The following is a 26,979-nucleotide window of genomic DNA, read 5'->3' as shown; positions in this document are numbered from 1 at the left end:
TGCACACACCAACACATGGCCTCCGAGGAGTGATTTGGATCAATATCCTGCTTGGACCTGTGACACTCATCTGCCGGACACGTGTCCAATAGCAAAGTGCTGAATGTGATGGCTCTGAAACAACAAACAGTATCTTACATTGCGACAGCCAGGCCAGGCCAGTAGCTGTAGTTAGTTGCTCGGGTGACAGTTGCTATGCCGGCACTGGTTTCTGTCTGAGGCTCAAACATGGACTTCTTGTTATTGTAAAGTTACAGATCATTTTTAGCCATGCTAGAGGAAATGTTGGTCCACCAATTTGGTCCAGACTGAAATTCCTCAACAGCTATTGGAGCTTCTTAAAACTGATCTGATTGATATATCGATTTGATGATTAATGATCTAATATCATTAATGCAAACTGAAAACACTGATACAAATCCTCATCTTTAGGATATGCCTTTATTTTGAAATTCCCACTGCAAGTCTGTGTCACCATTCACGTCCAAGCACACCTCCTTCCTAAACATTCAAACAGTGCTAGTGGCCTAGCGCCAGGCAGAAAATGGTGAGCAGCCATGAAAAAGACAATGAGGATATTAACTGATATCGTCTCATATTGATCGAAGGCCCCAGAATTGAATTGCAATCCATATTGTGCTAGGGTTTAGTAACAAAACTCAGTGCTATATCACAAGACTGGTAACTAAACACTGAGTCACAACTCAAATTTCAGTGCCAGAGTGTGTGTGAGTAGATAGTGAGATCACGTAGTTTCTGTTTGTAGCTTCTGATTAATTTGAAGGGGGTTAGCCCTGAAGTTAGCGAGCGAAGTTAGCCTCCCATTGGAATCTGACATGGCTGACTTAAGGTGGACTGTTAAGGTGCTGACAATAACAGCCACTCCTAAACAGATAATGCAGACATGTCTGACTGCCGAGTCTCTCCTGAGTTAGGTGGACAATCATTGATCTGAACTCAACATTAATTTTGCTGTTATCATTACTGTAACTGTTATTTAAATGATTGTAGGGTCAGATTTTATTTATTCTGGGACTTTGCTATGAGAATTTGTTAATACAGAGTTAGTTTGAGTTAAACAAAAAGGCAGTTCTTAATGTTTTTGACCGTTGTTTTGTACTTTATTTTCTCAAAAGGTATCAGGTACCATTTAGGCCAGTGGTTCCCAACTGGTCCAGCCACAGGGTCCAGATTTCTCCTTAGTCATTACTTCAAGGTTCCCACAGTTTAATATATTCAGTGTCATACTTGAATTTGGTCATGTCATTGAGCTAGTTCATTGTCTCTGTTATGTAGCTGTCCATAGTCACTCACTCTACAGCAGGAAACAGCACTTAAGAATAAAAGCTCTGTGCCGGATATTCACTGTACTTGAAAATAAAGTGGGTTTTTTCTAACCTTGACATGTTTGTGAGTCACTTGCGGTCCATTCAAAATGGACTTGCAACCCACCAGTTGGGAACCACTAATTTAGGTAATGGTACTGTTTTAGCACCGAAATTAAAAAAACAAACAAACAAACAAGCAATACCCAACCCTAATCGTGGCAGCAAATATCGTACCGTTGACCAAAGAACTGATACATAGTCCAGTGATGAAACTTGTGATTTACGCCCCTAATTCTTAGCCTTCTTTTACTGTCCCAAACTGATGAGCTTCTGGAGGCCTTCACTGGAGTCCTCAGTCTCCACAGACTACATAATAAATATATGCAATACGTAAACTTTTGATTCTGGTGTTTGACAGGCACCAACAGTTTAAATTCACACTGTGGCCACAGAGAAACAGCAGGTGTCTGCATAATCGCCACGCTGCCTCCAGCACGCCAAACACACACTGACAGGCCACAAAGCTACAACTGTCATATGCATAAAGGAAAAGCTGAACATCCCACAGACCCATTTATTATACAACAACATTGCTTAACAATCACGCAGAGTGGGGAGCATCCAATAAATAATAATAATAATTACCCTTTTTATGTAAAGACGCATTGTATTGGACCTCCGTCAATCTGACAGACCCGAACACAAGTCATATGTGAATTCAGGGCGCACAAACACACACACACAAACACACAACTACATAACTCCCACGCAGCAGCTTTGTGGTTGGAAAGCATGAACAGAACGGAGTTATGCAAAATAACAGACGGAACAGATCGGACTATGGCCCACATCAAAACCCCCCACTGACACTTCATGAACAAGTGGTCACTACATTCAATAAACCGTGACTTTGTAGCACAAAAACCTCAGACTAAAGACTTTTTTGTTTGCCTTAAGTGTTCAGGAAATTCTGTTTCAAATGGCACTCCTTCTGCACAGACAGCCATGAACTAGATTATTTTCAATGGATAGTTGTGTACACATTATCATCACATCACCAAAGCTTCTATGTCACTTAAACACGTCCTAGAACAACATAAATCCTCTAATTCACACAATAAATGTCACGCTAATGGACACAGGGCACCTCTCTTACATGCTATCTACGTTGTGTGGCCATTAATCATTACTGTCACACAAACTCCAAACCAAACTTCCAATTTGCATCATTCATACGTGTATCTAAGGCCCTGTTCACACCTGGTATTAACCTGAGTCTTGGCTGATAGGATCAAAGCAGACGGCTTTAAGTACAGGAGTGAATGCACCCAATACGTCCTCAATGTGCATATGGCTGCATTATTTGAGCAGTGTGTCCACTAATGTGTCCAGGGACATACTGAGGGGACGCTTACTCAGCTGACATCTTCGCCAACTCCTCGCCAGATTAGCAAACTTTCCTGTGCTGGCTACAGCTGCAGCGATGACAGACCGTCCCTGAAGCCCTCCGCTTACCGGACCCATGAACGGTTAGTTCAATGTCTGCCCTGTGAGCACCAGCTAACACAGATGCAGCTGTTAAACATCCCAACAAACTCACAGACACTAAAGCAGCTCTCCTTTATCATTAAAGCCGTAAATAAGCATTTGTCATGTGATGCTAATAGCCCTGTCACTGTGTGTGCACAGGTGGACTCTCACCAACTGTCCCCAGCAAAGAGCAATAGGCGGAGGGACCACGAGTTGCACCTGTCTTATGATAAAGAGAGCAAGAGAATGACAGCGGGGCAAGGAGGGCTGAGCCAATCAATAAAATGAGATTTTATCATCATCAGATAACTTTTTGTTTGCTTTCATGGTTTGTGTGCTAATTTCTCCAATAATTTAAAAGCCAGACGTTCGGTGAATAAAACCCTTGTTTAAAAATGTCCACTATTTGCAGAATGTTTCAAGGGAGAATTGAAAACCAGGTAAAACAGTTTATGGAGGAGCTGTGTTGACACTGATCAGCTGACTGTCAATTCAGATGCAGAAATCATAGAGGCCTGAAAGAAAGAGGAGAAACAAAACTCGGCAGAAATGGTGTTGTTGATTGTTAAATGATAAGGTGAGACAATTCGATTACAGCTGGCACTGCGGCTACCTGAGGAGGGTAAGCTGTCCTCCCTTTCACTGTCACTTCCTCTCTGTCTTTGTGTGGTTCTCATCCTCTATTACATCCTCCTCCTCCTCATCATCATCCACCTGAATATTACTATCTGACCTGCTGAAAGTAGGCCATCTGAGTTATGAAATGATATTGCGTGTCCTGTTCCTCTCTCCTGTTTGCAGATCTGTCCTGCAGGGTGTGCCACATTTTCTTAACTGCTTCAAGGTCAAACCACAGCCTAGGTTTTAGAGGGATGGGAAAATACGCAAAAAAACGGAATCTTTTCCCAAACCTGGGTCTGTGTGAGAACATGATTGACACAACATGAGGTCTTATTTATTTTTAAACATGCGACAATTTCGGATGGAAAAACAGACTTGGTGTGCAAAGGCCTTTAGAGCTGTCCACCTATGATCTGATCACCCAAGACACGTTATTACCAGGTGCACACAGGGACTCTAAAATGCTCTGCTTTCCCCAGGAAGAATTTTTCAGTCAATAACAAATGTTTAACTTCTTAAAAGCCTTTTTATTACACATATTCCTTTGTAATTTCATTTATTTGATGACGTTTAACAGTAAATTTCCTTGAATAAATTAAGAAGATGTCGAGAACAAAACACAGAATCTCACAAACATCACGTATTGCTGTTGTTGGCAGCAACTGTTGAGTGCTTTGTAATATGATGTAGCCAGACTGCTGACAAAGCCCAGAAGCCTGAAGACAAACACGTAGAAGACGAAGACACATATGTGTATATGTGTGTGTTTGAGTCATCTGTATTGAGAGTGCAATCTGGTGCGCTTCTGTTTACGGAGCTGTGTGAGAGATGGTGGTCTGGAAGGCGAAGGTGATGTGGTTTCGTGCGAGATCAAGATAAGGGTCTGAGAAGGTGTGTGTGTCACCAGAGAAATGTCTCCACTGCATCAGCTCGGACATGCTGAGATGCTTCTGTTGCGCCCCTCCGCGGTCGCCTTGACGACCGAGCTGGCAAGGCCTATCAGACACCTGCTCCTCTTCCTCTTTGACAACTGAGGATGAAGAAAGACAGTATGAGGAATTAAGTCAAATACTGGTGTCAGTATATGTGGGGCTTTAGTGGAAGAAGTATTCAGATTGTTTACTTCAGTAAAAGTTCTAATACCAAAGTGTAAAAATACCCAACTACATGTAAAAGTCCTGCATTTAAAACCTTACTTAACTAAAAGTACAGGAGTATTATCAGCAAAATGTTCTTAAAGTATCTGAAGTAAAAGTATTAAATGTGCATTAAAATGTTCCCTGACAGTTTTAATATCATATCTGATGTTTTAAGGTTAATATTACTGCTTTATTAAAGGGTACGTTCAGTTTTTTTTAACCTGGACTCTGTTTTTGTGTCTAAGTGACTTCTGGGATCAACAATGTTCAGACTAGTCCAGTATTGAGAGAGACAGCTGCAGCAAAACAAGCTGCAAGGTAACCACTTGGGGCAATTCTGCGTCACCAATTTACGGCCACTAAAAGTGTTTATTTTTGCCACTGACAGGCTCAGATTGTTATTTTAAGTGTCTGGCAACATTTTGGAAAGGATCCCTACAGAGATATATCTTGCTTTAGAGTAAGATCCCTTTTGTTTACCCGCAAAGTAACAGCCCTAAAGTTGTCACCGTCAAAGCCACCAGGCTCCATTTAAATAAAGAGTAATTTTAGCATCATAAAACACACTTCATTTAAAGTCGACAGAAACAAAGTAAAACTCACAAAAGCCATCTTGGTTTGTTTTTCTGCTGTTCCAACAATTACCGGTGGAGTAAAGGTTTGAAGTTGCAGAAAACTGAAGTACTTAAATCAAGTAAAACTACCTCAGATTTGTACTTGAGTACAGTATTGATGTAAATATACTTAGTTACATTCCATCACTGGTGTGGGGCGTCAGCTATGTGCCTACCCTGGACTGAGCCGTCCATGCTGCAGCTGCAGTTCAGCAGGTCGTGTGTTAGAGACAGCGTGTCTGTCAAGCTAAAAAGATCTCGCAGTTCACTGGTGGAGAAACTGGTGTGTTCTGCCTTCTTGCCCAGGTCAACCACTGTCCCAGAGAGCCCCTGTTTGGACACCTGTCTCTGGAATATGCGCTCCTCGATAGTCCCTGCGAGGACGTAACAGACACCAGGACATAAAGCTTCACATCAGTCTGGTTCATGATGTACTGAACATTCAGGCTCATTGTGTGTTTTCTCTGACCTGCAGTGAGGAGGCGATAGATGTGCACAGTCTTCTTCTGTCCATCTCTCCACACTCGAGCCATAGCCTGGACACAGGACGGAGAGAGGGAAAAGTTGTAGGGGAAAATTACATAAAAGTGCACAGCGCCATCTGGTGGATATGTAAGTGAGTGTGACAGAGTATGGGGTGCTGCTTTGCTGGACTGCAACTTTTTCTGAGGATGACGATCAGCTCAGGTAAAAAACACAAGGACACAAGAGAGGCGCCTTTTACAAGAATATCACCGGGTTGGCGTATCACTTTTTGATGAACTGCCAAAAGAAACCGAGTATGACACAAACGCAACACATCTCTGTTTAACTCCTTTTCAGTTTCTATTGAAACTCCCCCCACTGACAAGGTCATCCATATATTTGTTACTATGGTTATCAAATAATTTGCACACATACTGTATACAGTACAGTGCTTATAGAGATTATGTGAGACGGCTTCATTAACAGCAGCTGATTTTATAATCATATATCTACTATCAAGAAATGCTGTGATGTGTCTGCTTTCAGAGCGCACACTACAGGGTAGCTGCACATTTTTTAATTACAAATTTGATGACTTTAAAGATGTTTTTAATACCTCTCAAAGGAAAAATGAAAAGAGACAGAAAACAAAGAAAACAGTGTTACAGACTGAAAATGTTTTTTGGCAGGTCTGAGTGTGTGTGTCTCACCTGAATGTCATTGGCAGGGTTCCAGTCAATATCATACAGCACCAGGTGGGAAGCACCCACCAGATTGAGCCCCACCCCGCCTGCTTTGGAGCTCAGCAGAAACAGGAAGTTCTGAGAGTAGGGGCTGTTAAAAGCATCGACAAGCCGCTGCCTCTGGCCAGTGGGGGTGTGTCCGTCAAGTCGGCAGAAGGTGTAACCCAAGTGTACACACAAGTCCTGGAGCAAGTCAAGTGTCTGCGTATAGTTGGACACTACGACTACCCTGCAGGGGCACACATACTTTGTCAGTATATATGGACAAAAATGCAAACACATACACATACTCATCCACACACCTGTCTGAAGGGCTGATTTGTCTGATGGTGGCCAGCAGGTCCGACAGCACCAGAAGTTTTCCGGAGTCAGCGGTGTTGAATCCACCTGAAGAGTAGGATTCTGGGAAGAGCTCAGCCAGGCCCTCGTATAAAGTGCTCTCCACTGAACCACTGTCTGTTCTCTCCTAAAAAACAGAGCACAGTGCTCACAGTGAAGACTGGTAGTAGATCTGTAAACACTAACATAAATGCAGAATACGAATACGAATTCCAAGGGGCAAAGGGGCACTTGAACAAAAGCAGTAGGGGTATTAATAAGAAATGGGTTTGGGCCAAACTGATAGTTTTAGTTAAAGTACCTCATACAAACCCATTTATAAAAAATCAGAACAATCCCTTTAAGAGGCCAGATGCAGGTTTTACTACCCTACCAACTAACAAAGACCTTAACCTTGACAGTGCAATGGAGCAGACCAGGGTGGTTACACAGCTTCTTCAGTGCAGTGATGCAGGCCAGGTGTGTGTGCGTTTGCACGGAGCCCTGAAGGCAGGCTCTGAAGACTCTGTGGCAGAGGAGATGCTTGTACAGCTCTCGCTGCAGAGGGGACAGGTCGCAGAACAATGTCCAGTCGAGGCGAGGAGGCAGGTAGCGGTTGATGATCTCTTGTGTCCGTCTCAGGATGAACATGCCAGTCAGGCGAGAGAGCTCAGCTGCCCGCTCCTCTCCCAAAACGCGCTCCTCCTGTTAGCAGAGACAGATCAGGTTTAATGCCAGATTAAGTTGTTGATATACAAATTACTACATAGACAGGAGGAAGCAAGAGGGGCGGAGGTGGCACTACCTCTGTGCAGGAGGGCTGTCTGGAGTGTAGAATTGGCTCCTCATACACTTTCCTATATGCGGTGGACGTTCCAAGGATCCCCGGATTGACAAACTCTATAATAGCGTAGAACTCCTGCAGATCGTTCTGTACTGGGGTGCCTTCAAAACACACAGATAATTTATTATAAAACCTGTACCAAAAGGTGCAGCTCTCAGTTTGAAACACCTTAAAGTTTGCCTCCATGTTTCTCTGTCAGTGTACCTGTTAGTATGACTCTGCGACTACAGCTCAAGCTGCTGAGGGCTGAGGACGTTTTGATGTTGCTGTTCTTTAATCTGTGGCCCTCGTCGCAAATTACAAGACCAAACTCCACTTTCTGCACCTGAAAGTACAAGAAAATAATACTGTAGCAAAACAAGAAGATAATACAAGCTGATCTGTTTGTAACATGAGTATCTGACAGCAAGACACAAGGTAACATACCTGCTCCAGGCAGCGCAGCAGCATTTCATAGCTTATCACAAGAACGCTGTGCAGAGGGGACAACACGAACTGCTCTATCCTGTGGTCCTATGTCAACACAGTACGTATATTAATGACTTAATGCATTCTAGATTAAAGGTAAATGAATGAATCTGATACTTTAACACAGCTTTAAAGTGCTTTACAAAAAGACGCTAGACTAGGAAAAATTCTTGTCACCTTCTTTTGCTGTGAGCCTGAAATACTGAGCCTGAAACTTCTAGCTAACAGAGATCTTTCTATTTATACTACCATCATGCTGCTCCTTGTAAAGCGACTCTCTCTATAAGAAAGAATTTCTCCACCTCTTCTCACCTGATCCACAGTGAAAACGCTGATCCTCTCACGGCCCAGCCACTTGTTAAACTCTGCGCCCCAGTTGTGCACTAGGCTGCCGGGGGTGACCACAAGGACACGCTTAGCGACGGGTTTTCCACCGTAAGGTCCTTGTTTAAGCAACGTCCAGGACAGTGCCACGCTCTGGAGGGTCTTCCCCAGACCCATCTCGTCAGCCAGGATAGCCCCGTAGCGACCTACAGCTCTGAAGCACAAACAATAAAACACAGCAATGTAGGAATCTTGATCATGGCTTAGAGGTGCATGTGCATGTCCATCTGTATCTGTATTTGGATAGAAGACCAAAAGTGGGTGTGGTTTGTAACGGTCGTCAAGTTAATTCAGGCAAATGTTGTATTTTCTAACCTAATATTCGTTCGCAGTGCAAACATTTGTGCCCTTGATTTCATAATAGCATATAATTATGAAATATATTTACACACCCTCATACTATACTTTTTTATCTCCGTCTCACTTATTTTTTTTTTTATTTTTAACTAAACAAATTTTTATGAGCTGTCTATGTGTCTGTGTGCCTTTGAAAAACCTCCTTAAATTAATAACTGAGGAAATAAATATATACATATATAAATAAATCTATATCTGAATACATAAACGTGTCAGTACAGTTGAATAAATAAAAAGGTTTTAATTTTTTTAAGACTAACGTTTTACAAAGGACTACTTTTACTTATTTCGGAGGACTTTCATCGTGCCACATTTACTTACCAGCTCTTTTTATTTCCATCTGTTTAAAGTAACCATGAAATACTGGGTGTTAGTGGACACTAAGCTAAAATTCCCTTAAATTTGGCTGAAACATACAGCACGGTATAACAGATGAATATTGACTGAGACACAAAGTAAAATGGCTTTTTTGTTGGTTGATATTGCGACTGGGTATTTCAAATAAAAACCCTAACCCTAACCCAGCTAAAAACTACAGGTTCTAAGCTTATTTCAATGTATGATTTGTGACGGTTGCTCCAGCACATAATGCCTCCTCCCACTCAGGCAATCAGAATATAGTGACCATTATCTCTCCCATTTTCTGAAAGTGTAAAACAGACCTGGAAACTCTTTTCCACTACTTTTTGATCGCTAGATACTGGACTCACATAGCTCGTGAGTTATGCAGGATCTTTAGGACCACAATAAGAAAGAATCCAGGGCTATTTCTAGTTTGACCTCTAAAGAAGTAGCACTCCCCCATAATCGTTATAGATTACTAGACAATCTTTTGCTCTTTGCTTGTAAATGCATCCTGTTGAAATGGATCAAAGATACTCCACCCACAGTAACAGTCTGGCACAAGAGGATTTTTAGTGCCTTACCTCATGAAAGAATAAGCGCCATCCTTAGAGATGATGAGGACTCATTTCTTAAGATCTGGAGCCCTTTCCTAAATTATCTACACTTAAACAAACTTTGTTAGAAGGTCAATAACCTTCTGAGTGGAAGCAAACTAGGCCTAGAGCCACGTGACATTTCCTAAATGCTTAGTTTGTAATACTTTGGGATCATCTTTTGCCATATGCTGATTGCTGAGAGACACAGAACAATGTACTTCACTTTCTGGGATATCATCATTGTCAGTACTAGTCCTATGCTGCATTTCCATCTTGTGGCCATCCATAATGACATGAATCGATTTGATGAGACATATTCCCCCCCGAATAATAGCAAGCAACTTGAATAAATGTCTGTATTGCATTATTTGTGCTTTCCCAAATAACGTACCTAGATTTGGGAACATCCCTATAATGGCTGTAACTTCTTCCGCTGTGAGGCTGAAACAGATTCATGTCTAAACAGCATCAGAGAGAATGTCACAGGAACAGGCTCCATTACCTCATGCCCATGACACACTCATAGAGAAACAGCAGGCCGTCTCTCTGGTGGGGTCGCAGGTGAGTCGTCAGGTACGGGTCGACGACAACATCAACCACAGGAAGCCCTGACTTGTTATTAGACCACTGGTGATTCGCGGAGGGACGAGGCATCACCAGTGCACCTGGAAAACACCCAGAGATCCTGAGTATGTACATACACAATGTGAGAAGTGTTCTCACAAACCAAAAGATGCCACAAAGTGTCAAAAATAACAGTCATGACATATCTTTTAGAGTTCTACGTACCTGGAGCCAGTGGGTCATGGCGAGGTCTGCAGGTCTGTTCCTCCTCTGATTTGGCTCCTGGATGATCTGCTCTCCCCAGCAGCGTAGGGGGGCAGAAGGGTTTGGACGTCAAGCGACGAGCAGGAGGTGGAGCTGCCTTTGTTTGCGGCTCCTCTTTCTCTACCTGGACCTCTTGAAAACAACGTCCTCTGGCGAAGTCCTCCGCAGAAATGACCCCCATCACCTCCACCTCCTTCCCTCCAATCATCAGGGTCTCTCCCTCGGACAGGGAGGCCAGCTGGGACACCTTGTAACCACTTCCTGTACACAATCACGCACAAGCATACCCACTGAACTCATGACTGTGTATACTGAGAAAAATGATCTCCAGGGGTTTAAAGTGCTCGCTACATCTACTAAAATGTTATGTCAGCATTCAGAGGTTGTTTCCATTTTCCCCAAGTGGCCAATTGCCTTTGTGCAGCAGTAAAGAAGTGTACTCAAGATGTAGTCATGATATTCAAACATCTCTGTTTGGTGTGGTTACACGTGCACCAGAAAACTTGGTAAAATTGAGAAGAGACAATTCCCCCGGAAATGCACAGTGTAAACGAGACTTGTAGGAAACCAATCTAAACGCTGATTGTGTCATTAGCCATTAAATTTATTATCATAACTTCAAGCAAAATCTTTCATTTTAAATCAGTACTATAAGTGACTCATGTTGAAGATTTACTTAAATTTCAGAGGCCGCCTGGGCTGCGTTCACTTGCATTAAAACATGACAATAAGCAAAAGACTAAATGTAAACTGGGGTGCGTCTCTGTCTCACCCTTGCCAATGTCCTTGCCCTCCATATCTTTCAGTGTGGCTGTGCGTCCTCTTGTAAGCAGGACGGCATCGCCCTCCCATCGCTTGTGTTTCTTCTTACTGGCTTTACACCACACCACACTGAAGTAACGCACTCCGTCCTGACTGCAGCCAGAGTCTGAGCCTGCAGCTCCAGAAACACACACAGACCCCACTGGAGGCTGGGGGGGTTGAGAAGAGCCAGGAGTCAACTGAGGGCAACCGTTCCTTCCTGAAACACAAAGACATAAAACGAGGTGAAAAACCAATAGAAATATGAGACACAACTCACCAGCAGAGGTCACTGTTGCACTGAGGCTTCACATCGAACCAGATGTTCACACTTCAGATGAGACGAGACGCAACAACCCTTGATCATGTATTCCTTTGCTTATAAAAATGGTAACAATGATAAATATATGTAAACCCAGTTAACAAAAATCATATCATCATGAGAGCAGATGCCTGTTTGACATGTAATGAACACGAAACCAGCCAGTAGAATGTTAACCTCACTTTTTTAATGGAAATGAGTGGACATATGGACAGAGTGTAAAAGAAACTGACAACACTTGTATACCAACATTACAATACAATCAATGTTGTAGTCACACACATTAAATAACAGTAACATCGCAAAACCAATTCCACATCTCCCCTCTGTTGATCACATCACACAGCCAGCAGTTCAGCAACCACAGAGAACTTCTGACTTGAACAGATTTCTCTCACTTTCATGTAAATTCCGCAACTCACAGAACAAGGTTGGTCATCATTAACATCTTGAGTTTAAGGCCTCTGGCAGTTTAACTTGCGCTTCAGTCCTGGATATCTGAACATCTCTCAGGTCTAAAACAGACTGTTTAGAGTAATTGCTAACCAACAGAATTTTGAATAAGCATTCAGTTTGGTTACTTGAAAGTGCTACAAGGAAATGCCTTTTTAATTTGTCACAATGTATTCTAATAGATGTCACAAAGAGGAAATTTTCTTTACAAAAAAATGCATCAAGCGCTTCACTATCCCCCTGATATGTCGGCAGACTCTTGCACTTGTGACACTCCAGTAAATCACTGTTGCTGGAATTTTCCTAACAAGATCATTAAATGGAAACTTTGGTATTTTTAAACCTGGACTCTGTTTTTCTGTGTTTTTGTGTCTGAGTTACTCGAGGGAACAACAACTCTTGAAATTGGTTGAGTATTGAGAGAGACACGGCTGCAGCTGTAGTGGCACTGTCAATTTACGTCCAATAAAAGTGCTTGTTTTTGGCACTGACAGCCTCAGATTGTTGTTATAAGTGTCTGACAACATTACAATAAGGAAGCAATGCAACATTTTTTCTTACCCTTCACTGGTCTGTTTGTTATTGTGACTAAGTCTTGCTCAAGCAGAAGTCTTGTTCTGAAATCTAGCAAGAGGCGACTTGTTGCAGGAAAAACAACAGTGGAGACGTTAGTGAGAGTTGGTGAGAGAGGTGCCAGGAAGAGTTTGTTGTGTTACATGTAGCTGATTCGAACAATGTGGAGAAGTTTATGAGATTTCAGAACGAGCTAGACTTGGTTACACACACTAACAAACAGACCGGACCAGTGAAAGGTGCAGAAAAACAATTCACTTCTCTGTTGGGTCTTTTTCAACATGTCATCAGACACTTATAATAACAGTCTGAGCCTATCAGACCTATCAAGCACTTTTAACATAAAGAAATTGTCAGTGCAGAATTGCCCGCAGGAATTACATTGCAGCAGTCTCTTTCAATGCTGGACAAATTTCAAATATTGTTGTCTCCATTTGCCGCTGAGACACAAAAACATGAAAAAATAGGGTCCAGGTTTAAAAAAAAAAAAAAAATACAAAGCTTTCCCTTTAACACTACGCTAAAATTCCTATTGATACATACTGGTGGCAGATCTAGACAAGAACAGCTCCATCATGAAATGGTTCACTCAGTTCACAACTACCAATATTCCCTTCTAGAACCCGGACCTTCCCATTTATTTTACCTATACCGGCCTGCCAGTGTTTGTAATGTGAGCACATACGAGTTTTGTTACTGCTTCTGCCAATGAGTACTAGAATGATGATACATTTTTAACACCGACAAGCATAAACACAGACCAATGGCAACACGAGTCAGCCTTTTCCTGCAATATGCAAACAGGCTTTCAGCATCTGTACGAGGCACTATGTTTCCAAAAGAAATTCAAGTTCTGACACAGTTCTAAAAAACAGATGAGTTTGATTGCTCCTCAGAGCCTCTCCCTTTCTAACACTGGACACAGATGTGCGTGTTCATGCTTGTTATAGAGGAATTGGCAGTCCGTGTCTCAGTCGCGCAGCCTTTAGTTTCTCCACTTTGATCTTGGCTCTCAGAAGTTCCTCCTCCAGGTCCTGCTTCCTCTTCAGCCCCTCCCTTTTCTCCTCCAGGTACATGGCAACCTTCCTGTGATTGGCTAACACCAGCTCGTGCTCCTCTTTGGCCAGGTGCAGAGGGCGAAACCTGTCGGGCTCGTGGTGGGGGTAGATGTCGTTGGGGTAGAGGTCGTGGCGTAAGGGCAGCGGCGAAGTGGAGAGGGGGATATTAACAGACGAAGGGACGGGAGACAGGGATGCTTCGTAATCGTGGACACTGCCCAAGTCCTGCTCCCCCTCCCGCTCCTGGCCTCCGTCCAGCCCTGGCCCTGTGTGTGTGGCGAGGATGGGGAGATCTGGCGGTGGTTTAACATCCTCTTCAGGGTCCAGCTGGACCACCTCATGGGGGATACTTGGGACAGCTGCTGAGTAATCCTGGAGTCCGGCCAGAGAGGAGCTGCTGCCAGGATGCTCGACAGGAGAGTTGTGCTTGCTGTATATTAATCTACAAATGGAATGAAGGATAAAAACAAGTGAAACTGGAGTGCTTAAACAGCGTTTATTGAGTTTATGTGGGGTGTGTGGAGACCTCTGTCTGTGACGATGCACACTAAATTAATCAATCAAAGGGTCAGTTGACTAATCAGAATAGACGAGAGGAAATTAAGTGACTCACCAAAGTAAAAATAACAAACCTGTGCTCACTACAGCCTTACAGAGAATACGATGTCCTTGCTATTACACATAATTATGCATACTTAATTAATCTGCAATATGTGTTCTTGGGCAGGTATTTATCTATAAAAAACAACAGTTGCCCAGTAAAATGACACTAAATTATTCAAGTGTTTGTTGGCTTCTGCATCCTCTCCTGAGCCAATATTGATATATTCTACTTAGCCTTATTTCCCTTACTCTCTGTAGTAGTGGACCAAGTTCAAAAATTTATTTTGGGGTTCAATTTGAGATTGGCAATTAAATTAAATGTAAAAAAGAAAAAAACACTATGATTAACCTGAAACTAAATTGGCAGATTAATCAATATTAATAGAGCAGTTGAGTATTATCCATCTAAATAATAACGGCAGGACAAACTTTATATTCCTGTTGAGCCTGATGATGTACAGAGAGTGTAATCTGATTGGTTTTTGGAGCTGTGAGTTCAACCCCTCCCTTCCTTCCTCCGCTAAGAGTTGAATCAGTATCGTGACCACATACTGTTAATGATGTATGTGCTCGCTAAACCCTCGCCTGATCCTTCAGGACTGCATTAAAACGCGTGTTTGTGCTCGTGGGTGCAAATTAGACTGTACCTGCGCAGTGCCTGGTCCTTCTCATGGATGGGCACATGGTGAAACAGGTGAGGGATCATCTCCATAATTCTCCTGGTTGGCTCTGAGATGCTGGCTCTGTACTCCGGCTGGGCGTGTCTCCGCTGCATCACTTCCTGCTTGGCCGACTCCTTCAGCCTCTTGTAGAGGGTCCTGAGGCCCTGAGCGGTGCGATGGGGTCGGTCCCCTCCCAGTGCGTTGTACTGCTCAGCGACAGTGTCCCAGCACTTGTTCTTGTCCACGATGACTGCATGCTTGTTGGTGTGCTCCTCCAGGATGCGGATGTGCGGACGGACCAGCTTCAACAGGTCCAGCTTCTCAGAGAGGGTGAAGTTGGAGGAGCGAGCTTTACCCACCATACTGGACAGAAACACAGAGCTGGATGCCATCTTATAGCATAGCGGACTCACACAGACCAAGTCAGGCCTATGGCAGTCACCCTCCAGCAGCCGCACTCAGGACTAAGGCTCCTCACGCTTTCCACCTGTCTTTTTGTGTCCCTGCTGCCGGCTTCTCTTGGTCCACCGTGATAAAGCTCACAGTGGTCTTACTCCCATGTTATTTCCCATTTTCCTTCTAGTCTTCTTCTAGATCAAACATAAGCGATGTCTAACATGTGCATGGACTCATACACTACTCCTAGGTTCCTTCTCAGCCACGTTGCACAACAAAAACAGGCTGTGCTGCACACAATAAGAATCAGGCTTAACTAGGCCAGCCTCGTTTAGGCCCCCGCCTACCGCGGAGGGCTTTGGATGAATTCCTCCCAGCTTAGGCTGACGTAGCTAAGCCGCTTAAGCCCAGCCCGACCTACTTACAGCTCGGTCTCTCTAAACCCCAAACCAAGCACAGCACAGAACACAGCACAGCCACACTGCCTCCACATTACAACACAGGCAGGGCAGCAGCAGCGCCTCTGTGCCCTGCACAAATGAGGGAAACAGTCTTTAAACAGTGTATTACAGGTTATTGCGGGTCACGGGTCTATTTTTCAAAAGTGAGAGATAGCGCTGGCTTAACTAACTGAAGGGGGAGGGGTTTGTGAGCGCGCTGCGCATGCCCGCACACACAGATCGTTTATATCCATCTAATGCCGAGTGCGTAAAATAAACCAGAAACAGGGACTCGCATGATTGAGACACGTGTTCAGGGCGCGTGTGGAAACCGTGCCGGGAGTGTAAGCCGCGCGTGTACAGGGTGGAAAACAGCGGCACTAGTTGCTCTTGCAGGAGGAGGGAGCGGTGGCTCACTGATCCTGAGCACAGTCCTAATCTGCCCGGCGCTGCCGCTGCACTACCCCGCTAATTTGCATAATGCTGGACCTGCTGTCACTCAGCTTCAGCCCGCCTGGTTTAACATCAGCATGTGTGTGCATGTGCGTGTGGGTGTTATTATTAGCCACAGAGACGAGACAGTGGGGCACTGCGAAATAAGGGAGCGCTGTGACTTCAGGCGTTGCACACGGGTTTTCATGTAGAAAGGACTGAAGCACAGCTGTACTGATTGATCTGCACGCCGGTGCGTAATTATCGTGTTGTTAAATCAGCTGAAAGCATGGACCCTGTGTTGTTATGATGGTATAGGTCATGTTTAATATCCGATATTAGTATTTGTAAGACTAAAATTACGCGGAGAGAGCTGGACTGGGTGCTGTGTTTAAGCTTACAGGTGTTGTGAGTTAAAGCAGACTACATCCTGCCGCTGAAAAGGCAACTAGTTTCATGTGCATCACCTGATAAAAGATTTTGCAACCAAACCTGCACAGGAAGGAATTTAGTCGCAGGTGTTTCGCAATAATTTGCATCTGAACAAGAGATGCAGGCAGAGGATTCAACATCATGTTCCCATCATTTTGATCATTTGATATTATTTTCCATCAGTGAACCTGGTAAACTAGTGTCAGCTAATGCTCTGCAAGCTGCTAGATCTTTGTGGTATTACATTCCTTTATAATAAACATTGAAATAAGGAAGGCTGACATCTGACATGACTGAGAAGAGACAGCATCAGTCAAATGTTTTAATTACCTTGTATTATGTTGTATACTGAGGTATTTCGTAATCAATTTTCATTTACATTCATTGTAAATAACCTTAAAAAGAAAAATTGTATATATATGTGTGTAAGATATACACATATATATATATAAATAAATTTGTGATTAAATAATCTGGACCTAATTGGAAGTGGCTGTGGTTGTGATTGCTCTAATTAAGCACCTCTGGGAGCAAACATGGTGTTTATTCATCCTTTTAACATACAGGCTTAATTGGCTGATATTTTCAGCACCTGCATTTAACCTAACACTAATTACGTGTCTTTTTACGTGTCTCATTAAGATCTCAAAGCTCGCAAGTTCCTTTTTTCTTGAATACAAAAGTTTAGCTCCTCAGTGAACACTTTCACACCCAGCAGTCATCATGGGGAGGGGGGGTGGCAGAGAATTTATAAGCTGTGAACCTTTTACCTTATAACCTTTTTCCATCAGCGAACTTTCCAGATTCTGGTTGACTTTTTCCTTCACTACAACCATGCCTATGATATTAGCAATATTATCACAATCCCACTCAGAAAAAACTGCATTTAGCCAGGCTGTCTTCTCCTTTAGAGCATCTCATCAATGGAATTTAGTACCATGATAAATTAGAGATGGTTTATTGAGAACAGTAATGTCTACAATGATGCTACTTTTATCTAATTACTTTATTTTTACTGTACCTGTATCATCTATTTGGATTTTATCCACTCATGTTGTTTAACTGTGTTGTATGTACATAAATACACGTATAACAGTATTGTATATGTCTTTTTACCACAATGTTGTATGTTTTTAATTAACGCCTATCCCAGTGAGGTTTTTTCTTGCACAATCGCCACATGACTATCCTTGCCCATAACAGGTACTGTCCCAGCCACAAGTCTTTGTGTCTTACCTGCTGGTCTGTTGTCTTCTGTGGTCTCTTCCAAGCCAGTGGTATGATCTTCTGTCTCAGCCTTATTCTCCTTACTTTCCGCTGCACTAAGAACACGAGCCAGAGCCCTTGACAAGGCTGGAGCAGGTTGGGCAGCTTTGGGCTGGACATCACACTCTGTTTTTCTCGGAGCTGGTGCTGCTAAACTTCTCTGGACCTGCAGGATGTGAAGAAGAGAGGATTCATAATCTGAGGAAGTTGGATGATGAGAATCAAAAGAATACTGCGAGATCATCCTGAAGGTTAAATTATGTGAATAATTTACCTTTTCCAGTGCATTGCCTAAACCAGGTTTAGGGGTAAGGGGTTTGGATTCAGCCACAGGACATGAAGTAGACACTCCAGGGGGCACAAACCGAGGCTTTTTCACAGCATTGCCCAAGAGCTGGCTGGGAGCTCCTGAGCGTCGCATTCTGCTATCCACAATAATCTATATCCTAAAAGCAAAAAAGCAATTAATACAACACAACAATTAGCCTAATACTGGCAACTACTTAGGTCCTATTCAGTATATTATGCTGTCAACTGATGCAGTGGGGCAGTAACACCCCAGGATTTTTCAAAACTATGACAAAATGAGAGTTTTTTTTGTTTTGTTCTTTTTGCCAGAATATACATTCACCAGCAAATGTGTGAGGGAGACTGTCTTTATGGTCCATCCCCACCTATCTCAATTTATTATTTAAGTCAGGGTTGATAAAACATATGGCCCAGGGGCCAGAACCGGCTTGGCAAAGGGTTCAATCTGGCCCACTGGGTGAATTTGCACACCTGATATTGATGCACCCATGTAGGCTAAGAGGTGTCAGGTTCAAACAGTGAGTAGATACTTCATGTAAAATGCTGCCTCAGAGGCTTTTCCACCCCGACCAGAACACAGTTCTCTTAAATAACAATGAATACTTACTGTGGTTGTATTTAAATATATTAAACATTGGAAAATATTGTCAACCAGCAGCTTCACTGCAAAAGAATCTGTATCAGACTTCTATCTTAAAACAGTGTGGGTGGAAACCTGTTGCTGAGGCACAGACAAAACCTCAGACTAAATGGTTTATAAGGCAGGAGATGACTTAACCTGCTTCTTTAATAGCTCCCACTTTGGTGGGAAATAATGAAAAACGTCACATGTCGTGAAAGTGAGTGGTAGACTGACTGAGTGTGGACAAACTGTTGAATTTGCACATTTTTCTGTGGATATAGCAGGCTGTTCATCACTTGTTTTGTAAACAGATAGACGTTTTCAGAATGTACTTCTTTGGATGAAAGTTGTTAGTTATTATGTAATGGTTTTACTGGTCCGGCCCACTAGAGATCAAACTGGGCTGTATGTGGCCCCTGAACTAAAATGAGTTTGACACCCCTGCTTTAAGTAGTTTAGTGTGGATGCCCTTGTTTGAAACAGGAAGGTTTAGTTACCAACATTTGGTGTTTAAATTTAGACCAGCTTAGACAGAGAGAACACAGACCCCATGATACTTATATTATATCATGATAAACTAAATCATTAAAGATTTTATACACAATGAATCACTTTAACAACGTAGCAGACACATATACCAAAAACTGTGTCTACACTAATACAACTTTACAACAAGTTTCTGTCATGTCTGTAATGTTAGTTACATGAAGACACCACTTTGGCTCTGGTTGCATGTGATGGACATGCAACATTTCATTAACGCAATCAATAAATGATTTGAGGACTATCAAGATAAAGGAAAAAACACATGTAAAAGTAAGAGTTAAACTGTTCTATCATGAAATTAATCGACCATTGCAGCTCTGGTGACGAATTAAGAGAGAGGAAGATTTGGCAATAAAATCTGTACAAAGTGAACCGTGTTACTTTCTACCTGTGTTAACCCCTCTGAAAGTCTTTGAGCTGCCACATCTGGTTAACTAGACATCGACTCTGGTTAGCTAACGTTATATTAACCTGTTGCATCCACTGCATGTTAGCAAGCTAGCTAACGTTAACTAGCTGCAAACAACGCTAACCCGGTTGAAACTCGTCCGTAATGTCGTTTTTTATGACGTGTAACGACGTGTCATACATACCGGGACGACTTAAAGGTATCACGACAACATATATCACAAAATGTCGCCGAATATATTCGTTTTATCTTTTCTTCCTAAAACTCTTGATTCTGTTCAGGTTCTCCCGCTGGATGATTTGAAGAACGTGATTGGTTGAACTCCGAAAGTGGGCGTGTTCAAAACAAGTGGGGTGCGTTTGATTTATAACACCGCAGTGGTAGTACATTTCACATCCCTATTGAATTCCCGCAACCCGTCAGTCCCTGAGTTATAAATCGAGCACACCGGGTACCTATCTGTGGTGACCTCACTTCACCACTTTAATAACAACAGGACAATAAAATATGACGCTTCTAGTAATATTTATCAATATTTATGTGCATATTATTGATTTTATCCTGTAGTATAGTCTATTTTATCTTGTACCCACCGCCTGCTTTGACGTTGTCATGAATTTATTGTTTATTTTAATTTAGTTTATTAAGCTCCCCATTAGCTACTGCATTGCAGCAGCTATTCTTCCTGAGGTCCCCAACTTCACATTTGTGACTGTACACAAAACAACTCACATAATAATCACACAATAATTAAGACATATGCATTTTCATGATCTCAGTTGATAAGTAACTGCCAGTTTGGGGCTAAATTTTGTTCTGATTACCTGATGATGCTCCATAACTGTATTTTAGAGCAAGTATTGACCTAATACTATACATCCACATTTGTATGTTACAATACACACACTACATGTGCATTAAAAGGAATACTTCCTCGGAAAAACAATGTTTTTACCCTGCATGAAGTTAATTACAGCATATGAATCATATAGGTCACCTTGTCGTCATACCAGTTGATTTAAACTAATTAAAATGAACTAGTAACTGATGTTAATACACCAGAACTGTACTTAAGTACAATTCTGAGATACTTGTACCTTATTTGAGTATTTGAAATTATGCATACTTTAATTTCAGACTGAAATGTTACACATTTCTTCTACTACACTCATTTGACAAATATAATGGGCTACTTTAAAGAATAACACATATAATGAACATATAGGCAGTATAAAAATATGTTAGCTTTACTCTATTACATTATGACAAGCAAAAATATTTAAATGTAGCCTTTATGTTAATGGATGGTTAATTACAAACCAATACATTTCATCATATAACACTGACAGGAGCCTTTCCCATGCATTAAAATCTGTGACCCATCAGATTCTGTGGCTCAGTTAATCTTTAAAATCTTTAAATTGTGTGAGTTGTTAAGTGGTAAGGGATATGATTTAGGGGCTAGGTCATAGATTATGGTGTCACACTGATGCATGATATGTACTTTAACTTTTGATACACAGAGTAGTCTACATTTTGCTGGAAAGACACATTCTTTACAGATTTTACTTGTAATGGAGTATTTTTACATCATGTGGTATTAGTCTTTTTTTTTATTTAAGAAAAGCATTTGAATAGTTCTTCCACCACTGAGCGTGACAGAAATGTAAGTTCAAAGAACATAAAAAAGACTGGGATGAGTCCAGGGGTTTGGGTTGCTCTTTGAATTTTGTGTTCTGACAGTTTGTGTCATCTGACATTGTGCAGTCTATAATCCAATCAGGCAGAGAGAGAGAGAGAGAGAGTGTAATCCATGTTAATCCCACATCCAGAGAGCGAGAGAGAAACCTCAGATAGGATGGGTCATTAAAACAGTTGAAGGACAGCAGTAATCTCTGAAGGCACCGCAACCTTTAGCTTTACTGGTGAGGCGGTGAGGAAAACAACACTACTGCAGAATTTGCCTGTTTTATTGAGCGTCTCTCCTCCTGTAATTCTGTCTGTCTCTCTGATCTGATCTGATCTCGTCTGACAGCTGCCTGCCTGTGTCCCGAACCCTGGTTGTCAGGGATACCTCTCCATGGAGACGCAGTCCCAGAGGTAGGGGAGGGCTTTCAGGGAAAGGAGACCCTCACCTTGATGGAGCAACAAGTCAAGAGAGAGGATGAAGAAGGAAAGACTGTAGCAGAAGTGCAGAGATAAGAGGGGAGGTCACCTGTGGGGGAACAAGTGGAAATCAACAGAAGGAAAGAAGAAGAGTTGGATGAAGTGAAAGTTATTTTGTCAGGTAGGAATATTATCATCAGAGAAGAAGAAAATGAGCCAGCACTGTGGCAAGATTGAAGTTTTGTTCCCTTAACTTGCATCACGTTTAATTTTGTGGTTGTAGGATGGGCTATGACCTGGAGAGGTTTGTGGGCTATGTGAATGAGGGTCTTCTGTGCTGTGTGTGTCGAGACGTGTTGGAGCGCCCCCTCCAGGCACCCTGTGAACACGCCTACTGCAGCGCATGCATCAGCAGCTGGCTGGTCCATCACCCCTCCTGTCCCGAGGACAGACTTCCACTGGATGTGGGCAGTCTCAAGCCACTGTACAGGTCCGTCTCTGCACATGTGTCTTTTATTATCATAGAAAAAATTGTAAATGTTTACTTTTAAAGGGGAACACCACCTAAATTAAGAATGCCAATGTTATTTCCATGGCCTAAAAAAGTAATAGTTGTGAACATGACCTTCTTGCTCTTAAAGTCAGAAACCAGAGAAGTAAGCCTCAAACTTATGATGTCATCAAGTATAAAGTCTGAAGATGCTCTATAGACAATGAATCAGAACCTGTTTGTTTTCTTTAATTTATACCCAAATCAGCTTTACTCTGTTGTAGTTTTATCAGTTCTGAAACAGAAAATGTACCTGTACTCAGAACATTCACCTGCACTACTCAGAGAGTTGTTTGTTTACTAATGATTTTTTACCGTCTTAGACCATAGGAGTAATATGTATGAATTTTGTAAATGGGTGAAGTTCCTCTTTAAGTTTTACAACCTCTCTCTATTCCATGGTGTCACACATGAATGCTGCTCTCTGTGCTCAGCCTCATTTCTCTGATGCTGTTTCTGGTCACAGGTACATGCGTAATGACCTGAACCGTCTGCAGATACGTTGTGTGAACGCAGGGCAGGGTTGCGAGGTGGTTTGCTCTCTGGAGAGCTTGCACACACATGAGGATGAGTGCGAGTTTGCCTTTGTGTCGTGCTCCAACACAGGTATGAAACCTCACACTGAGCTCTTCTAATGTGTCATTTGTTATGTTTATGTTATGTTTTATAGTTCTTAAACTGTTATTCATGTGGATGTGGGATATAAAGGTAATGTGACACCTATGTGTGTGTTGGGGAGAGCAACAGGTGGCTCTTTAGTTGTCATGGCTACCTCCCAAACGAGTGCACCTATGGGACTCGTGCAGCTCCCACAGACCTCACACAGAGTGCATTCAGGGTCAACTTCCCATCACTCTTTAATGAGAAAAGTGTGCATGTATATACAAGCATGTGTTCTTGTGCTGACAATGTGTCTGTGACCTGTCATTGGCAGGTGGAGAGTACATATGTTACCACTGTGGTAGGTATAGTTACAGAGTGTGTGCATGCAGTGTGGCTGTTTGCAGTGTTAACATGCACTTAGAGCAACATCAAGTTTTGCACAGGATTCATCCTGGTGTTTCTGTTGCTGTCTATGACTGCTGTGATCTGTGAGAAGTTATTAAATCTAATCTATAATGAGGCATAAGTGTAGCGAGGAGTGTGAAAGTTAGGGTGATCTAACCTATATCCTCAGGGATGGAAAACAATTATTTTTATACAACACACTTTTCCTTAACTGTTTTAAGTGCATTGTAAAATTGGTAATTCTACCTTCACTTCAACAAAGTAAAAAGTAGATTTTTTTAGGATTCATCATGTTACACAATGTTGTCACAAAATCAGGAGCATACTGCATTGACATTTGCAATGAAATGAGACCTTTCGACCTTGTAAGGTAATCTGAGACGGCTTTCTCATAAAGACGCAATGGGTTCAATGTTTGAAAGCACAGCTGAAATGAAGATGATTGTTTGGGCATCTTTGTATTGCATGTATGACCAGATCTGACCTGTCTTCAAAAGCTCTGTCAGCCTTGTTCCCGTTTTTAGCACTGTTCAAACATTTTGCACCGTTAGCGGCTAGCTGCCGGCTCGGCTACCTCCATGTTGAGAGCCATGTGCAGGCAATGTGACCACACTCTGCGAGACTATTAAATATCGCATCATATCAGTCAGTATGTTTACATGACATTAGAGAAAATCCATTAATTGTGTTAGTCCAAATTACTCCTTTATACAGTCAATCTGACCCAAACTGGCCTAGACGCTCTGCGCATGCTCCACATTTTCCACCCTGGGTTTTGACCCAGAAGTCGAATAGCATTAAATGCGTAACAGAAGTGGAAGACCCATTCTTACAAACATTTTAGAGACAGGAAACTAACAATGCAGATGGTGAGGAGAAAGCCTGATTGTAGAAACTGGCAAACATATTTTGGTGCACGCCATTTTTGGCTTTTGTCCGTGTGTACATCTTCAGTATGGATCCTACACATTGTTTTATAGACGAGACCCCAGGTCTGTGTGGACACTATGCCTTTATTTTTAGCGCTGTCTGTTGTAACCCTTCAACAGCTCCAGTTAAATTGCACGTGTCATACCCCATAGCTGCCATGGGGTAATAGACAATGCTCCAGTGTTGATTTAATAGCCTTAAGACTCTGAATCATAGATGTGCTCAGAATGTCATTGAAGACTCCTTTAAATGTCCTTTAGTAAAATGTTTTGAGATTGTCTTCCTGGTGTATGCATTTACATATAAACTGGTTGCTTCATGTCCTGTCAGGTTGCCCTGTGCAGGTGGAGAGGCGGGGTTTGGAAGCTCACCTGTCAGAATGCAACTTCCGCAGCAGGGAGTGTCCCAACGGCTGCGGCCACACCCTGCTCTCCATTGACCAATCACAGCATAACTGTGTAGCAGAGCTGCGCACAGAGGTGGAGATGCTCAGGTAAACACAGACACGAGTGCTACAGTATTAGTTTTTTTTTAGATCATCATTTTGTCTCACTAAATGTTTACGGCAGGGCAGAGATGCTGTGCAAGGTGGAGGAGGTGAGACGAGAAATGGAGTCTCGGCTGGACTCCCAGAGGAGACACATGGTTCAGAAAGAGTCGCAGCTGAAGAACGACGTGGAGGAGCTCAAGGTGACTTGTCAGTCCTTCTCGTGTATTTAACTCCTCAGTTTTTAAGGTAACAACATTAGTATAGATCTGAGGGACTTGCACATTACTTGAGATCAAGGGCGTAGAGTTCGTTTCAACATTGAAGGGGACATATATGAAATTGGGGAGGTTGGGGAAATTTTGAGCATCAAAAAGCTCTCTGCATGTGGCATGTTGGAGAGGGGCTGTTGGCCCAGCACCTGCTGATGTGTGCTCCCCTTTTTTGTCTGATAGCTTAAGATCCAGATGTTCAAGAGGTTTTTATTTGGAGCCGAAAAATCCAAACAGGTCTCTTCCGCTTCAAGACAAACAGACCCAGTATGCCGTGACGCATGATGATGAGTGTTCAATCATCCTGTGTCTTCTCTGTGCAGGGTCAGCTGTCCCGTGTGATGTGTGACATGCGTGCCCTGTTAGGAGCAGAGCGCCTGAGACGACAGGAGCTGGCAGAAGCAGAGCTGGAGAAGAGGGAACTGTTGGAGCTCCTCAGAGACCTGCAGCCAACCAGGAATCAGCATCCCTTTGAACAGGCACCCAGGGAGCAGCATCATCAGGGAGCCCAGCAGACATCTGCGTGGGAGCTGAACACAGAGCTCACCAGACACCAGCAGAGGGAGGCGTCTTTACATGCCTCCAGTCTGTCACTGCATTCAGCTCAGGTCATGAATGTTTCTGGTCCACCTCCGTCCCCTCAGCTGGGAGAGGGGACGCGCAAGGGTGGTACCAGGAGCCTGACTCTGGACTGCATCAAGAGAAAGAGCCGGGAGGTGACAGTCATCTGAGTGGATCGGACTGCTGGGGGATTAGCCAAACCAGGAAAAACGGAATCTCTATTTTTGTAACATTTGGCTAACAGTTTAGTGATGAAAATATTGTCGAAACAGTTAAGTTGCGTAGTTTCTGGGATGAGTTTTAGATTTTTTTAATCAAATCAGTGTGAAACAACAGCTGAGAGAAAAACAGTCTGATGTAGAATCAACCAAATGATGTGTTTGAAAGGTCTTTTTGTGTAATTCTACAAACGCAAGTGATGTTTTGACTGTGGGCGTATATGAAAGTGAATAGACATTAATTTTGTAGACTCACCACTGATCTCATCTGTAAACAGATCATCGTGTAATGTCTCTGGTTTTGTATCCCTCAGGTTTCAATTAAATACAGTCACTTCGATTAATTTTAATGATTTCAGGCCCATGTTATTGCTTGTGTCCTCGTTAGTGATCCACCTGATGTAACATGTTCAGCTTAGAAAATGTTTGTTAAATGTTTTTTGAGAGTCCTGCAATAACTCGGTTACACAAGAACGTCTAATTTCTTTTTAAAGTCTAAGCTAACCTAAAATATTGAGAAATGTGTCTTGACTTAGTGTGTAATCTCTTGAGGGATTTTGAGTCTAAAGCATAGTTACACAAAGGATAACCTGTGGACCAATGGCAGCCCTCAGAAACACTTCGTGGGACGTCCTCTAGCTCACCTGGCGGGGTGGGCGCCCTATGTGCGGGGGCCGTGTCCTTGCCACAGCGGCCATGGGTTTGATTCCAACCTGCAGCCCTTTGCTGCATGCCATCCCATCTCTCTCACCCTTTCATGCTCAGCCTGTCCTGTCTAATAAAAGCCAAAAAAGCCATAAAAATATCAATTTAAAAAAGAAACACTTTGTGCAGCCGCCCGAACTTGACATAAAATGCATCCATTATATTTTAATCAGTCCATTTCCATTCCATTACTCTCAATAAGTAAGGGATAATGCCCTACAAGGTGTCCATTATCACT

The 26,979-nt window shown here is 42.6% G+C and overlaps 3 protein-coding genes across 6 annotated transcripts; 1 reads left to right on the top strand and 2 right to left on the bottom strand.

Annotated features, from left to right (window-relative positions):
* Positions 1-3,843: 3,843 nt before the first annotated feature.
* Positions 3,844-20,214, bottom strand: rad54b (RAD54 homolog B). The gene is made up of 16 exons (XM_050046057.1): positions 20,089-20,214; positions 18,293-18,464; positions 17,989-18,184; positions 11,353-11,601; positions 10,542-10,841; positions 10,255-10,417; positions 8,383-8,608; positions 8,029-8,115; positions 7,807-7,927; positions 7,564-7,703; positions 7,173-7,463; positions 6,743-6,906; positions 6,408-6,669; positions 5,702-5,768; positions 5,409-5,606; positions 3,844-4,509 (listed from the first exon to the last, which is right to left on the bottom strand). Exons 2-16 carry the CDS (start codon positions 18,437-18,439, stop codon positions 4,289-4,291), a joined length of 2,832 nt encoding a protein of 943 aa, XP_049902014.1. The 5' UTR covers positions 18,440-18,464; positions 20,089-20,214; the 3' UTR covers positions 3,844-4,288.
* On the bottom strand, positions 11,879-17,052 carry LOC126391354 (fibrinogen silencer-binding protein). The gene is made up of 2 exons (XM_050046063.1): positions 15,038-17,052; positions 11,879-14,229 (listed from the first exon to the last, which is right to left on the bottom strand). Exons 1-2 carry the CDS (start codon positions 15,442-15,444, stop codon positions 13,674-13,676), a joined length of 963 nt encoding a protein of 320 aa, XP_049902020.1. The 5' UTR covers positions 15,445-17,052; the 3' UTR covers positions 11,879-13,673.
* On the top strand, positions 18,176-26,881 carry rnf41l (ring finger protein 41, like). 4 transcript variants are annotated; one of them, XM_050046061.1, is made up of 8 exons: positions 18,176-18,269; positions 21,940-22,191; positions 22,294-22,500; positions 23,027-23,166; positions 23,495-23,521; positions 24,829-24,991; positions 25,068-25,188; positions 25,581-26,881. In XM_050046061.1, exons 3-8 carry the CDS (start codon positions 22,295-22,297, stop codon positions 25,986-25,988), a joined length of 1,065 nt encoding a protein of 354 aa, XP_049902018.1. In that variant the 5' UTR covers positions 18,176-18,269; positions 21,940-22,191; position 22,294; the 3' UTR covers positions 25,989-26,881. The 4 variants fall into 4 exon arrangements, with proteins under 4 accessions (XP_049902018.1, XP_049902017.1, XP_049902016.1 ...); XM_050046060.1 differs by lacking the exon at positions 18,176-18,269 and adding an exon at positions 21,729-21,829; XM_050046059.1 differs by lacking the exon at positions 18,176-18,269 and having other exon boundaries at positions 21,762-22,191.
* Positions 26,882-26,979: the final 98 nt, after the last annotated feature.

The sequence above is a fragment of the Epinephelus moara genome, chromosome 6 (assembly GCF_006386435.1).
Source record: "Epinephelus moara isolate mb chromosome 6, YSFRI_EMoa_1.0, whole genome shotgun sequence".
NCBI classification, from domain to species: Eukaryota; Metazoa; Chordata; class Actinopteri; order Perciformes; family Serranidae; genus Epinephelus; species Epinephelus moara.
Note: the sequence above shows the minus strand (reverse complement) of the source record. Positions and strands in the feature narration are given on the sequence as shown.